General features: G+C 41.4%; 1 protein-coding gene across 1 annotated transcript in view; it reads left to right on the forward strand.

Annotated features, from left to right (window-relative positions):
* The window catches only part of rbm20 (RNA binding motif protein 20), a 39,810-nt gene extending 27,410 nt beyond the window's left edge, over positions 1–12,400 (forward strand). The window contains 9 exon segments of the mRNA XM_046841036.1: positions 4,537–4,680; positions 5,100–5,231; positions 5,327–5,406; positions 5,514–5,979; positions 6,085–6,183; positions 6,331–6,817; positions 7,924–8,031; positions 9,434–9,555; positions 11,324–12,400. Coding sequence (XP_046696992.1) covers positions 4,537–4,680; positions 5,100–5,231; positions 5,327–5,406; positions 5,514–5,979; positions 6,085–6,183; positions 6,331–6,817; positions 7,924–8,031; positions 9,434–9,555; positions 11,324–11,383 — 1,698 coding nt within the window. The 3' untranslated portion in view covers positions 11,384–12,400.
* Positions 12,401–12,905: the final 505 nt, after the last annotated feature.

Consider the following 12,905-nt stretch of genomic DNA (forward strand, 5'->3'; position numbering starts at 1 on the left):
ATTACTGAATTGTTTCTTGGATAATTTCGATTGAAAAAATGTCTTTAATATTTGAACTTTTTTTTATTACAGTCTTTAATAACAGTTTGTGAGTAGGAGGAGGATAAGGAGTGTACGAGTGTAATCACAGCACAGGCCGGCTCGTTTAGATTTGATTTCCTTTAATCCAAAGTCATTTATAAGTGTGTGAGTATTCCATGGCAATTGCAAGCATGTAGTTAAAAGCTTAAGAGCCCAGCTGTATCTCCTGACTGGGCTCTGGTAGCCGGCGCATTGTGCTGGTGAAACCATCCTCGCCATCCGGCCGTGCTCCTGCCCGCTAATGAGAGAAACAAAACCTTTGATTGTGTCCATAAAATCCATTGCTTTAACCATCCCACATTCCTACGAATGGCCGCATGCTGTCAAGCTAAATTTACCTTCGCACCGATAATGTAATTGTAGCTTCAAGATTATTGGCAATCGTCTAGCGTGACGAGGAGGCTCACATCATTACCCGTCCTAGAATGTACTAATCAAACACTTCTCACCTGTCAATCAATCAAACAACTAATAATGTCAATGTGTAGAACTTATGTGGGAATTATATCGTCATAACATCCGGTTTATTATCTGACCATCGCAGCACAAAATAAAGCCAAAACTCGAGTGCTTTTTATTGAAACAGTGTAAACGAATATCGCAGCTTATAACAATTATTTTCGGCTAGCTGACTTCACGGGAGTTGATATTTCTGTTATTACGTAATGAAAGAATTATAATAACTATCAACAATGAGAAAATTATTACTCATATTATTAGTATTATTATTATTATTGAATACATTATCAAATCGAATTATTTACAACAATTTAATATTATGACCATTTAAATATTAAAAATATATTTGAATAAAAAAAAAACACTTTTTTTACAGTACATTTTACAGTAAAAGAAAATACACCTAATGTGGTTGTAGTAAGTTTAACATTCTGTGATATTTTAGTTATTTGTTTGCAGATTTCAACTTTTTCTACTCATTGAGAAATGCCTACGTTAAATAAAACGATGTAAGAATAATTTCATTATTTCCGTATTATATTCTAATGAGAACATAGATTCCTGTCATTGGCTTCATAAAACACACACAAAACTCTTATGAATGAACTTCTGAATGATCAAGTGTTCTATTATTTAGATTTTTTTTCCCAAAGCAGCTGCACATGCTGTAGTTTCCTAATAAGAAGTATTTCAATAAAAACCTAAACTTTTATATATATATTAAATAGTTACTATTAGTAGTTGAATCGTACTATAATTGTGCATAATTTACTTCAATAACAATATTAAAAAGAAAAATTGCATGAAAGAAATTGATATGAATTTTTCATAATTATAATAGTAATATGTTTATTATAACAATGTTATAATATAATAATTCTGTAATATAATATAAACAAAAGTATATAGGAGTTGTGTTTTATTGATTTGCATGTAGCCTTTTTTTATGCTTTCCGAAGCGAGACAGAAATCACTGCTCATCTTTAGCCAACGAAGCAAAAAAACGCAGTCGAAAGCTTTTGCTTTTGCTGTCGAGTCCGAGCCCAAGCTTCGGGAGGTCAGGAAGCGTTCGGGAGGTGTGGAGTTGCGTTTCAGTCCTGAGGGAGAGCTCGGGTTCGGGGGCACTCGAGACTCGGACAGAGTCGGACAGGCGTCAGGATAAACAAACAGAACAGGAAAGGCTGCTGCTGCTGCCAGGTCCGTGTCCAACGTGACACCTCATGAACACGAAGGATTTTATAGCATGCGCTTTGATCTGGAGCTGGAGGACAATTCCGCAGATCGCGCTTGTTTGAAACATTCGCGAAAAGAAACCTGCAGCATCTCGGTTTCTGATTTATTATAGACAGCGGTGGAAGGATGGGGGATCACGCAGAGCGGGGCAATGCGATGGTGTAATGTGAAAATCTTCCTAAATTAGGAGTGTGGGAGTGGACACAGAGTGCACACTTACACTTACAGTACACTGAGTATTACTGAGAGATCACGAGTAACCACGAGGCTGGGGCATGAGGCACAGAGATGTTTGGACATGGATATCGACATTGCTGTGTTTTTTTTTCACACGAAACAAATATTAAAAATCCCCTAAGCGTCAGTTCAAGCTGACAGGAAGGTCAGAGTAACTCAAACTACCACTCTACATCCGTGGAAAAGCATCTCAACACTTTGAAACTCGAGGGCGACGTGCTACAACGCTACAAGTTTTTGAGTCCACAGTTTGACCCAGAGTTGACTGGAAATAAATGATGCTTTTCTGTCCGCTGTGTTTGTAAAGAGCGGTTATTCAATTCAACCAGACAAGTTCCCATATCAAAATTGTTTACTTGTATGATGTGTTATTAAAACATTTACTAAAAGCAAATAATATAAATAACACATTCATTATCAACACCAATAGAGAGAACATTTGAAAAGCATACTGGGCATATTAAAAATGGAAAACAGTTAAAAAAAAATTATCATTAGATTTTTCTTCTCCTACCAACTAATAAAATGTTTTATTCATTCAAACATTTACATTAATAGCATACCAACATAGCCTACCGTATTTCATTCATTTTCACAAGCTGTTTATGATTTAGAGAGAGGGATTATTCATTGTCTAACAAGAATGCAACATTTCGAAGCGCCCAGGACACAATCCCACTCGACGTGCTTGGCGAACACACTTGGGTTTTTTCTTGCATGCTATTCGTACACTTGGTGCATCTCGTCTTCCCTTCCGCCATTTTGAATGTATGATACAATATCTAAAAATAATAAAGAGATACAAATTCAACAGTTAAGTGGAATCGTGGACAACGCTTTTAGAGTTCCAGACACGGTTGGATGGGACATCATGCTGCCAATTAAATGATTCAAAAAGGCTTCCCACTGTAGTGGACGTAATGCCTGAAAGGGTTAATAGCAGTTTTTTTAAATATCAGACCAGTTGTGCTGCCATTCAACCTATTTCCGATCGACCTTGCACTTCAAACGAGCCTCGGTCACACAAGGCGTCGTGCGTCGCATTATCGGATCCGCACTCGTCCCGTCAGAGCTCACCTCATTAGGCTTCGGTAGGCCGCCCCGCTAACGTGTAAAGATCCGTCCTCAGTCCCGCGAACACATTTTATTAGTCTGGCTCATGGCGCGCGCTACTCAACGCTTATTGTCGTCTTGTAAAAGCATAAACAGCATGCTGGGTGCTATTTCTGAATCTGTTTATGATCGTGACCTTCTGATAGACAGCCGCACAAAGTTACAGCGAAATAACCGCTAAACGGACGAAACGCGGACGAAACGTGGATGCGACTGGGAGTCAACTGTAGTACACTCCTGACTGTCATTCGGTTCAGCTGTGTGTCTTTATTACACATTAATACCAAATTCACAGAATAATGTTCGATATGAACATCCGAGTCGTTCGGTTTGGTACACGCACCTGATTTATATTGTTTTATTTACGTATGAATTTTTTGATCAAAAACGCACCTGGTGTGTCAACATTTCAGACAGAATTACAGTGAAATAACTGTTTAGATTGATTTCAAATAAAATACTGCCTTTGTGGAGATTTGATTCGCGTCTCGTTTCAGTAGGTTAGTTTGAAATATATATATGTGTGTGTGTGTGTGTGTGTGTGTGTGTGTGTGTGTGTGTGTGTGTGTGTGAGAAACATTTGTTGTGCCCAAACACTCCGTGTTCAAAATGCCCTTTGACCCTGCATTCACATGTACCAGGCTCCAACACACACACCTGTCAATCACACACACACACACACACACACACACACACACACACACACACACACATATATATACATTTACCTTAAGCATGACTCAGCAAATTTTAGTCTCTCAAGATTTCACACATTCAAACTCTTAGACTCTTGGGGTCTTGACTTCTCAGACTTTCAGGCTCTCAGACTCTTAGACTCCTGGGGTCTTTGCTTTCAGACTTTTTGAGTCTAAGGGTTAAGGGGTCTTCGGTTTTTAGACTTTTAGACTCTTGGGGTCCTAAATTCTCAGACTTTTAGGCTCTCAGACCTCAGACTCTCAGACTCTTGGGGTCTTATGTTTTCAGACTTTTTGACTCTAAGGGTTAAGAGGTCTTCGGTTTTTAGACTCTTGGGGTCCTGAATTATCAGACTTTCAGACTCTTGGAGGCTCAGACTCTCAAACTGTTGGGGTCTTTAATTTGCAGACTTTCAGACACTCAGCTTCTCAGAATTTCAGCCTCTAAGACTCAGACTTTTAAACTCGCAAACTTTGAGGCCTTCAGGTTCTCAAACTCTCAGACTCTTGACTTAAAACACTTGAATAAACAGTGTATGTTTATTTAAATGCAATATCAGCTTTAATGCATTGCCCTGATGTGAGACTTAAATGTAATGCTGTCACTTCTGCATTTCCAAAATCCATATTAATGAATAAATTTAACACTGAAATCAGCAGGGAGTTTATTTCAGCGTTACGAGACATAATACGAGTTTCTTCTTTCCCCCGGCTGCAGTTTGTGCCGCGGAAGCCGGGTCCCGGGCGAGTGGTCCACATCTGTAACCTCCCTGAGGGCAGCTGCACAGAGAACGATGTGATAAACCTTGGCCTGCCCTTCGGCAAAGTCACCAACTACATCCTCATGCGCTCCACACACCAGGTATGCCATCACCACAATCAAGATCCTGATCAAACTCGTTATTTTTTTAACTGTTTATTCTTAAACATAATTTGCTTATATACTGTATTCTTGCTTCACAAATATAAAAAAAACTAATTAATTATTGATTAATTACCGCAAATGATTTAATATTTTAAATGATTTCTAAAAGGTGTTCTGTGTTTTGATGTGTATCTATTTATGATCCAGTGGTCTCAGTGTTCGCACTCAGAGCCAGCGCTCATTATTGCATGATGTCTCACTCAGGAGATATTTCGTTCGACTTTTAAATCACATACCACCGTCTGCTCCTTGGTTTCACGAGCCAGTTCAGTGCGCCGAATCGGCCTCGTAACTGCCCTCGAGATTTACAATGCCAGGAGAAAGAGCTGCAGAACTAATCCTGTTTTTGTTTCCAGGCTTTCCTGGAGATGGCTTATGTGGAGGCAGCTCAGGCCATGGTGCAGTACTACCAGCTCCATCCGGCCACTATTAACGACCAGAAGCTCCTCATCCGCATGTCCAAGAGATATAAGGAGCTGCAGCTGAAGGTGAAAAGTTGGTGCCGTTGGCGTGTTACAGTACTAGTCTTTACAGTACAGTATTTAAACCCTGTGTACGTGTCTTTTTTACTGTGTGAACGCAGAAACCTGGTAAAGACGTTGAGTCCATTATCCAAGACATCAACTCTCAGAGAGAGAGAGGGGAGCAGCATGAGATGGACCGGTATGAAAGAAATGAATTTTTTTTAATGAAAGCATTGAAATCCTCATCAGCTTGCTTCGGATGACGAGGAGAAACCCATGTACCAGGAAGTATTTTGTGTTTTCTAGGTATCCCCCGGAGCGAGCACGATCGCGCAGCCCCATCACTCGCTCCCTGACTCCGCCCTCGCACAGCCCCAGCTTCACCTCCTGCAGCTCCTCCCACAGCCCCCAGGCGGCTCCCTGGATGAACGGCGTCGGGCCGCGGCGTGGATCCTGGGACTGGACGTCGCGCGACCGGGACGAGTGGCGCAATGGTGGCGACGACGAGCGCAGGAAGTCCTACCTCAAAGCGGCTGACGAGCGCGGCAGGGAGCGCTACTTCTCGTCCCACCATCCCTCCGACGATTTCTACAAGAAGGACAAGCAGCTGCGGGTCTCCCAGCACCAGAGGCGCGAGGCGAAGTTCAAGAGGCGAGACGGAGGCGCCGAGCATCACAGAAGCAGGCATTCGGAACCCGAGCTCGCCGAGGAAGGCCGAGGCAGGAGGACGAGCAGGAGGCACGAGAAGGACGACAGAGAGGCCGACATTCATGTACGCTGCACTACACTAATCGAATTCCAGCCAAAGCTTTTCCTTTAAATGGGGATTAAGTATAGAGTCTAATGATGTAAGTATGTGTGTGGGTGTGATTAACAGAAAGAATCTACAGAGCACCGAGCCAAAGAGAGATCCTCATCTCCGCACAGCAGCAAACCTACAGAGGCCAGCGAGGGCGAGCGTGACCGAGACAGCGAGGTAACTTGAATACGGGTGCAACATGGCAGCTGTGCTACATCGCATTCGTAACAAGAATATCCAGGAATATCAGATTCGCACATCAATGCAAGATCTTGCATGCTCCTCTTTCTCTCACTCTATTACTGTCTTTCTCTTGTCCACCAGGTGGAGGAGTGTGGGAGTGGTGAGGACACGGAGGGCGAGTGCTGGTACCCTAAAAGTATGGAGGAGCTGGTGACGGTAGATGAGGTGGGAGAAGAGGACGACTCCATCGTCGAGCCCGATCTCCCCGAGCTGCAGGAAGAGGAAGAGGAGGGGCCTGAGGAGACGCAGGACCACACGCCGGCAAAGGAAGAGAAACAGGAGTCCGTGTCTGCTCCGGACGCTCCGACGGAGGAATCGTCTAAGTCCGAATGCCCGGAGGAACCGGCGTCTCACATCTGCCTTTTCCCAAATAAAGAGTTTAAGAATGCGCTGGACGAGGCAGTGGAGCCGTGCGGAACTCTGACACATACATCACACACCACCACCGCGCCCGAGAGCGTGTGCGAGACGGAAAAGGTCACAGACGTACACACGGGCGGCGAGACGCCGAGCACGAGTGACACTGAGAAGAAAGAAACACAGCATGTTGAGGAGAACCTGAAGAGAGGTACACATTCACTCTTCTAGGAAGATGTATCACTAGATTTTGTGGCGATTTGTGCTCATTCACATCCACAAGGGTGTAGGAGGAGTTGAGAAATCCTGGGGTACAGTCAAATCATCCCAAAGATGTTTACTAGGGTTGAGGGTCAGATCTCTATATCAAGACATCTTCCATTCCAACCAATGTAAAGCAGGTCTTCATGTCCTCATGCTAGGTTTCGGTCTCCTAGTGAAATCGGTGGGATTTATGAGGCAACAAGTGAACATTTTGTTTTTAAAGTTGATGTTAGAAGCAGGAAAAGTGGGCGAGTGTAAGGTTTTAAAGAGTTTGACAAATTGTGGCGTCTAGAAGACTGGGTCAGAGCATCTTCAAAACTGCAGCTCTTGTGGGATTTTCCTGGTCTGCAGTGGTCAGTATCTATCAAAAGTGCTCCAAGGTAGAAACAGTGTTGAACCGGCGACAGGGTCGTGGCCGGCCGAGGCTCATTGATACACGTGGGGAGCGAAGGCTGGTCCGCGTGGTCTGATCCGACAGAGGAGCTCCTGTAGCTCAAACTGCTGAAGAAGTTCAGGCTATTGATGCTCGACGGGTCATGACTGATTTGTCAGCAAAATGGGGGCCAACACAATATTAGGCATAATGCTATGACATGTGTGTGTGTGTGTGTGTGTGAGGTAGAAACTTCATCTCCAAAGATATAATCGAAAAAGCCCCACAAGCTTCTAACTGAGTTAAAGTTGCTAGCTAATGTTACTTTATATAGCAAGCTAACTATAACTTCTGGCTCGTAACTTTATCATTATGTAAATAGATTCTGCCAACGTCATGCGTCCTGTACCTTAGTTTCCGATTCTGTTTATTTCAGGAAGACTTGCTTACTATTGCAACTTTTATTAAATCTGAAAAACGAAGTGTAAATCATATCTCTCTTCACCTCCTTTCCTCTAAACTGCAGTTTCCTCTTCGGTGTCTTTGTACCTAAATTAGCCAATCGAGCGATTCAAAACGCTTCATCGTCATAATGACAGAAAACGACAGAGTAAACAAAAAAGTGATCGTATTACAAATGTCTGATTCGCCATTATAAAAGAAATGTGTGTAAATTTCAGACACGGTTCACGGACAGCCTGCCAGTTCACCGCAGAGGATCGGCATCAAAGCTCCGTCACCATCACGAGAGCAGGAGAAGATCATCAGTGAGCACAGCATCCCGCTAGGTAACTCCTGCACTCGGATCCGAGATGTTTTCTGAATGAATTTGTCTCAATCTTAGGCTAATTGTAGTTTTCACAAAATTATATATTCAATATTAGAGGTGCAACGGTACAAAAAATTTGCGGTTTGGGACGTACCTCGGTTTTTAAGTTACAGCTCCGTTCAATTTCGGTACGATTAGTGTGGAAGGAATGCCAAACATAAAATTGTTTCTCATTTTTTATTAACATCGTTTAGTATCAACATTTGTGAGCATCAACAGTTTAAATAAATGCCTGCTTGGCTCAAATAAAAAAAATATATATAATAATAGAATAAATCAAATAAATGCAATAGACTTTTTAATTATATTGATTAAATTGGGTAATTTATTAAATTGGCACAAATTAAATTGATTCAATCAAATTTAATAAATAAAAAAAAATCATGAAAAAGTTCACATTTGTTAGACCCCATTTGGGTAATACAGAGTGTTATAAGTAACAAGTGTGTGTGTGTGTGTGTGTGTGTGTGTGTGTGTGTGTGTTTTTACAGTTAATATTTAAGATATGCTCTACTTAACTGTTCTACATATTTCAGCACAAATGTCTGGATTTTTAACAAATGTCTGGATTTAAGAAACAGGAGATTGTTATTTATTTATTCATTCAATTTATATATTTATGAATCATTTAATTCCTTTTACCATTTATTCGCTCCCTTGATATGTGGAATTGTCAGGATTTTCGCCTTCTGTAACAAGTTCTTGTAGTTGTACATTAAACACAAAAGAATCCATATCACTAGACTGCTGTAAGAACGTCGGCAATGACAGGAAATTAAACATGCGCAAAATCGCTGCCACTTCCTGTACGAACAAATGGTGTTTGCGGTACGGATCAATTAGTGACAGAGACACTACGCTGAAAGTGCGAGGTGGAGACTAAACAAACTTGCGATTCCACGACTTAATACGTTTGTCAGGGAACTCAGATTGTAGCTATGTTCTGCCTGTAAAACAAGGATTTTATTCGGTACTCATGTGCACCAAACTAAAAGTACTGTACCGAAACGCTGCGGATATTCAATGATAACAAAAATTAAAAATCATGTAAAAAACAAACAAACAATAAAGTAACTAATCGCACAATAAAACTCAACTGTGTATTTTGTAAACAAACAAAGCAGATTTAGAATTGAACACAGAACAGGCGAACACTCAGTAAACAAACCAGTGCTAAAACACCAGGGGGCGGAAACAGGACTACAATACAAGTGTGAAAATGTTGGTCGCCATAGAAAGGACGAGACAAAGGGTCTTCAAAAAAGAATAGGCAGCAATTCTGAAGACGCATGTTACACTATATATTGTGACTTTGTGTAGATGTGAATGAAATAAACACTTGTGTGTGTGTGTTGTTTTAGGTGTTGAGTTCATCGTCCCCAGTACAGGCTTCTACTGCAAACTCTGCAGCCTTTTCTACACCAGCGAGGACACGGCCAAGACCACGCACTGCCGGAGCACCGTTCACTACCGGAACCTGCAGGTCCGAACGCTAATACAGAACCACAGAATATGTCCACATATTTATGACAATGTTTCAATGGCGAAGCTTAACAAAAACCTGCCCCAGAGCTGAGCATATCATAGCTTAATCGATTAATACTGGGGTCTGTGCGACACACACACACACACACACACACACACACACACACACACACACTCTCGTCCAAGCTGCTTTTGTCAGCTGTGTAAGATGAGTAGGCTGATAACAGTAACGGCATGCCGAGATACTGAGAGCTGGCGCTCGGAGACAGATTTCATTACCCCACCCCATCAATACACTGCTCCGTTATTGGTTATGACAAGACGAGATCAGCGGGCTAAAAGTGGACTCGAGGGGACGACTCAAGAGGACACGTGGATCGAGACAAAAAAAAAAACAAGCAATCAATTGGTCTACTGTTTAAAGGAGCAACCAGTGTTGGACAGCAACATTCGTATTTCCGTTCGCGGAGATTTTAACTGCAGTACAGTTCAAAAATCAAATGTCTTAATTACATTCCTTTTGTAATTAATGAGCGGAATAACACTGGTCCATCACGCAGCAATCGGGGTCGAGCGCACGCTCCGTTTCGAACTTTGTATAGATTTATCATGAACATATGCTTGAGTGTGGGTTCCACAGCAAGCAAGACATTTGAGAGGAATAAATGACTGAAGAAACTCCAGAATCGATCAGTGTTCGAGTGATTAGAAGTCATATTATTCTATTAATAGATCAGTGTGCAGAGTTGATCAATTGTCAAATGATAATCAAATGATAATAGGAACATTATAGTCATAATAAGTCGTACTGCTTTGGATACTTAAGTACATTTGAAGGCAAATGCTTTAGTATCTGGAGTAATATTTGACCTACTTTAACTCAAGGACATGGTTCCTGTGCTTCGTCCACCACTGAGTGACTTTTCTTCTTTCCTTTTTCTTTTTGAAAACTATTGCTAATGCTTTATCGAGAAAAAGTGAAGGTTTGTTACACGGCTGACGAGTGTTTGGATCAGGTTCCTTGTCGTTTATGATTTAGACACTCTGCTGCGTCTCAGTCTGTCCAGATAGAAGATCCACATCCAGAGTTTTTCTCTGGAAAATCAGTCATGTGACTGAGAAGGATTTCCCAGTTGAGAGAAGGTTTTTCAGGGAATTTTCCATGTATATATATATATATATATATATATATATATATACATACATATATTCAACTGATGTCCGTCCTCCTATCCGTGGTCATTAGATCGCGTCTCAGCTGACGGAAAGCCACAGAGATGTAAACACATCGCCCGCTGAGGACCGGACTAATGGAATAATTAGTGTGAGAATGTGTGTGTTCGTAACGCCGTGGCCTTTCCAAACCATTAGTGTGCGAAGGGCAGCAGGCGCTGACTGAGGCGTGTGGTTGGGATCGAATTGCCCATTAGTCCCTCTCAGACACACCTCACTCTTTTTCTCCAACACACACACACACACACACACAGTACAGGCATTCACAGCATGAGGAGCAGCAGCTGCTCTGTCACTCACAGACAGAGACGGGGGAGTTGGATCAGTTGTAGAAAGGGGGAATCGCTGACTTTTTTATCCATTTCCGGTTACTTCCAGAGTCGTGCTGTAGTCATGTGGTCATGTGATCCCAGTTACATGGGGAAGTTGTGTGCACACGGCCAGTAGTGTCTTCTTTGTCTCATTTGGTTCTTTTTCTCTTGTGTGTGTGTGTGTGTGTGTGTGTGTGTGTGTGTGTGTGTGTGTGTGAGCAGAAGTACCTGTCTCAGCTGGCTGAAGAGAGTCTGCTACACTTCCGTCCAGACGCCGAGTGAACAACCCAAACCCTCACGCAGGGACGAGGAGAGGAACCGAATCAGGCCACAGAGAGAGAGAGAGAGAGAGAGAGAGAGAAACGATGCCGATCCGTACTAAACTTGTACTGAACACGAGGGAGATGAGATCGAGATAATTGGACACAAAAGACGGGAGCACATATTTTTCTACGTCATCACGTGTTCACGACACATTCACTCGTCTTTTAGAAAAAAAAAAAAGTATTCACGCCTTCAGACTTACCTTCGTTCGAGGTAAGTCTTCTTGAATGCAGACAAACAAACAAACAAACGACTGGGATGAAATAGGAAGGGGAAAGTCGGCTGTTTTGGAGCGAGGAGTCCGGAGTGTACAGAGCGACGAGGAACGTGATGTTGTGTGTGATGGAGGTATGAACAAATCGGCTTACAGAAGGATTCATTTTGCGACGCACTGGAGGTCTGACACTGGAGAACGACGACTGCCTGCTGAATCTGGTCTTCGGGTCGACGAGAAACTGACTCAAGAGAATGGAATGAGAAATAATAATAATAAAATAAAACGGGGGAAAATTGAAAAACAAGACTCCAAAAAAATCTAAACATTTAGTTTTTCATTCACGCTGTGTATAAAGCTTTTCCTTTAGGTCTTTTTTTTTGTTTTTGTTTTTTGTTACATTTTTTTCTTTTTGTTCTTTTTTTTTTTCTTTTTTTTCTTTTCAGAAGCAGTGCTACTCGAACCGGACCATGTGTGAAGGTTCTCCTGTCTGAGGAGGATCTGTGTACAGAATAAAGTGTGTGTGTGTGTGTGTGTGTGTGTGTGTGTGTGTGTGTGTGTGTGTGTGATGCTAGTTTGCAGTCAGGGGACGGGCTGTGGGAGGTTTTTCTTCCTCAGGTTTTCTACACCATCATTATTATTATTATTATTATTATTATTATTATTATTATTATTAAAATAATGCTTTTGAGATGCGACTGTTTTTTCTCAAAAAATTGTCACTCAGATGCAAAAATTTGAATAAACTTTTGGAGAAATTCTAGCGTAGTATTTGTGTGTGTGTGTGTGTGTGTGTGTGTGTGTGTGTGTGTGTGTGTGTAGACGCTAAAGTAAAACATTAGTAATATTTATAGATTGGGAATAAATACAGAATATATCCCTTTTTCTTTTTTTTTTAAATCCATAATATTTCACACTGCAAATATTTTTCTTAGTATTTTACACATTTTACTTTATGTAAATGTTATAATTACTATTTGTAATATTTTCGATTCACTATTGAATGTGGATAAGTTTCTAAAATAATGTACATATTTAATTACTGTTATTTCCCTTTAAAAAAAAAAGAATTATATATTTTTGTATTTGCTCATTTATTTTATTTTATTTCCTCTCGCCTCACTCGCCATCAAGTCTTATTTATTGATTTATATAAATCAGATACCATGACATAATGCAGTGGTTGTGGTTGCACTTTCTAAATCGGCCGCCAGGTAGCGCGATATACATATGCGCGGTTTAGAAAACGCGTGAAGCTCTAGAAAT

The sequence above is a fragment of the Silurus meridionalis genome, chromosome 26, assembly GCF_014805685.1.
Source record: "Silurus meridionalis isolate SWU-2019-XX chromosome 26, ASM1480568v1, whole genome shotgun sequence".
Lineage (NCBI taxonomy): Eukaryota > Metazoa > Chordata > Actinopteri > Siluriformes > Siluridae > Silurus > Silurus meridionalis.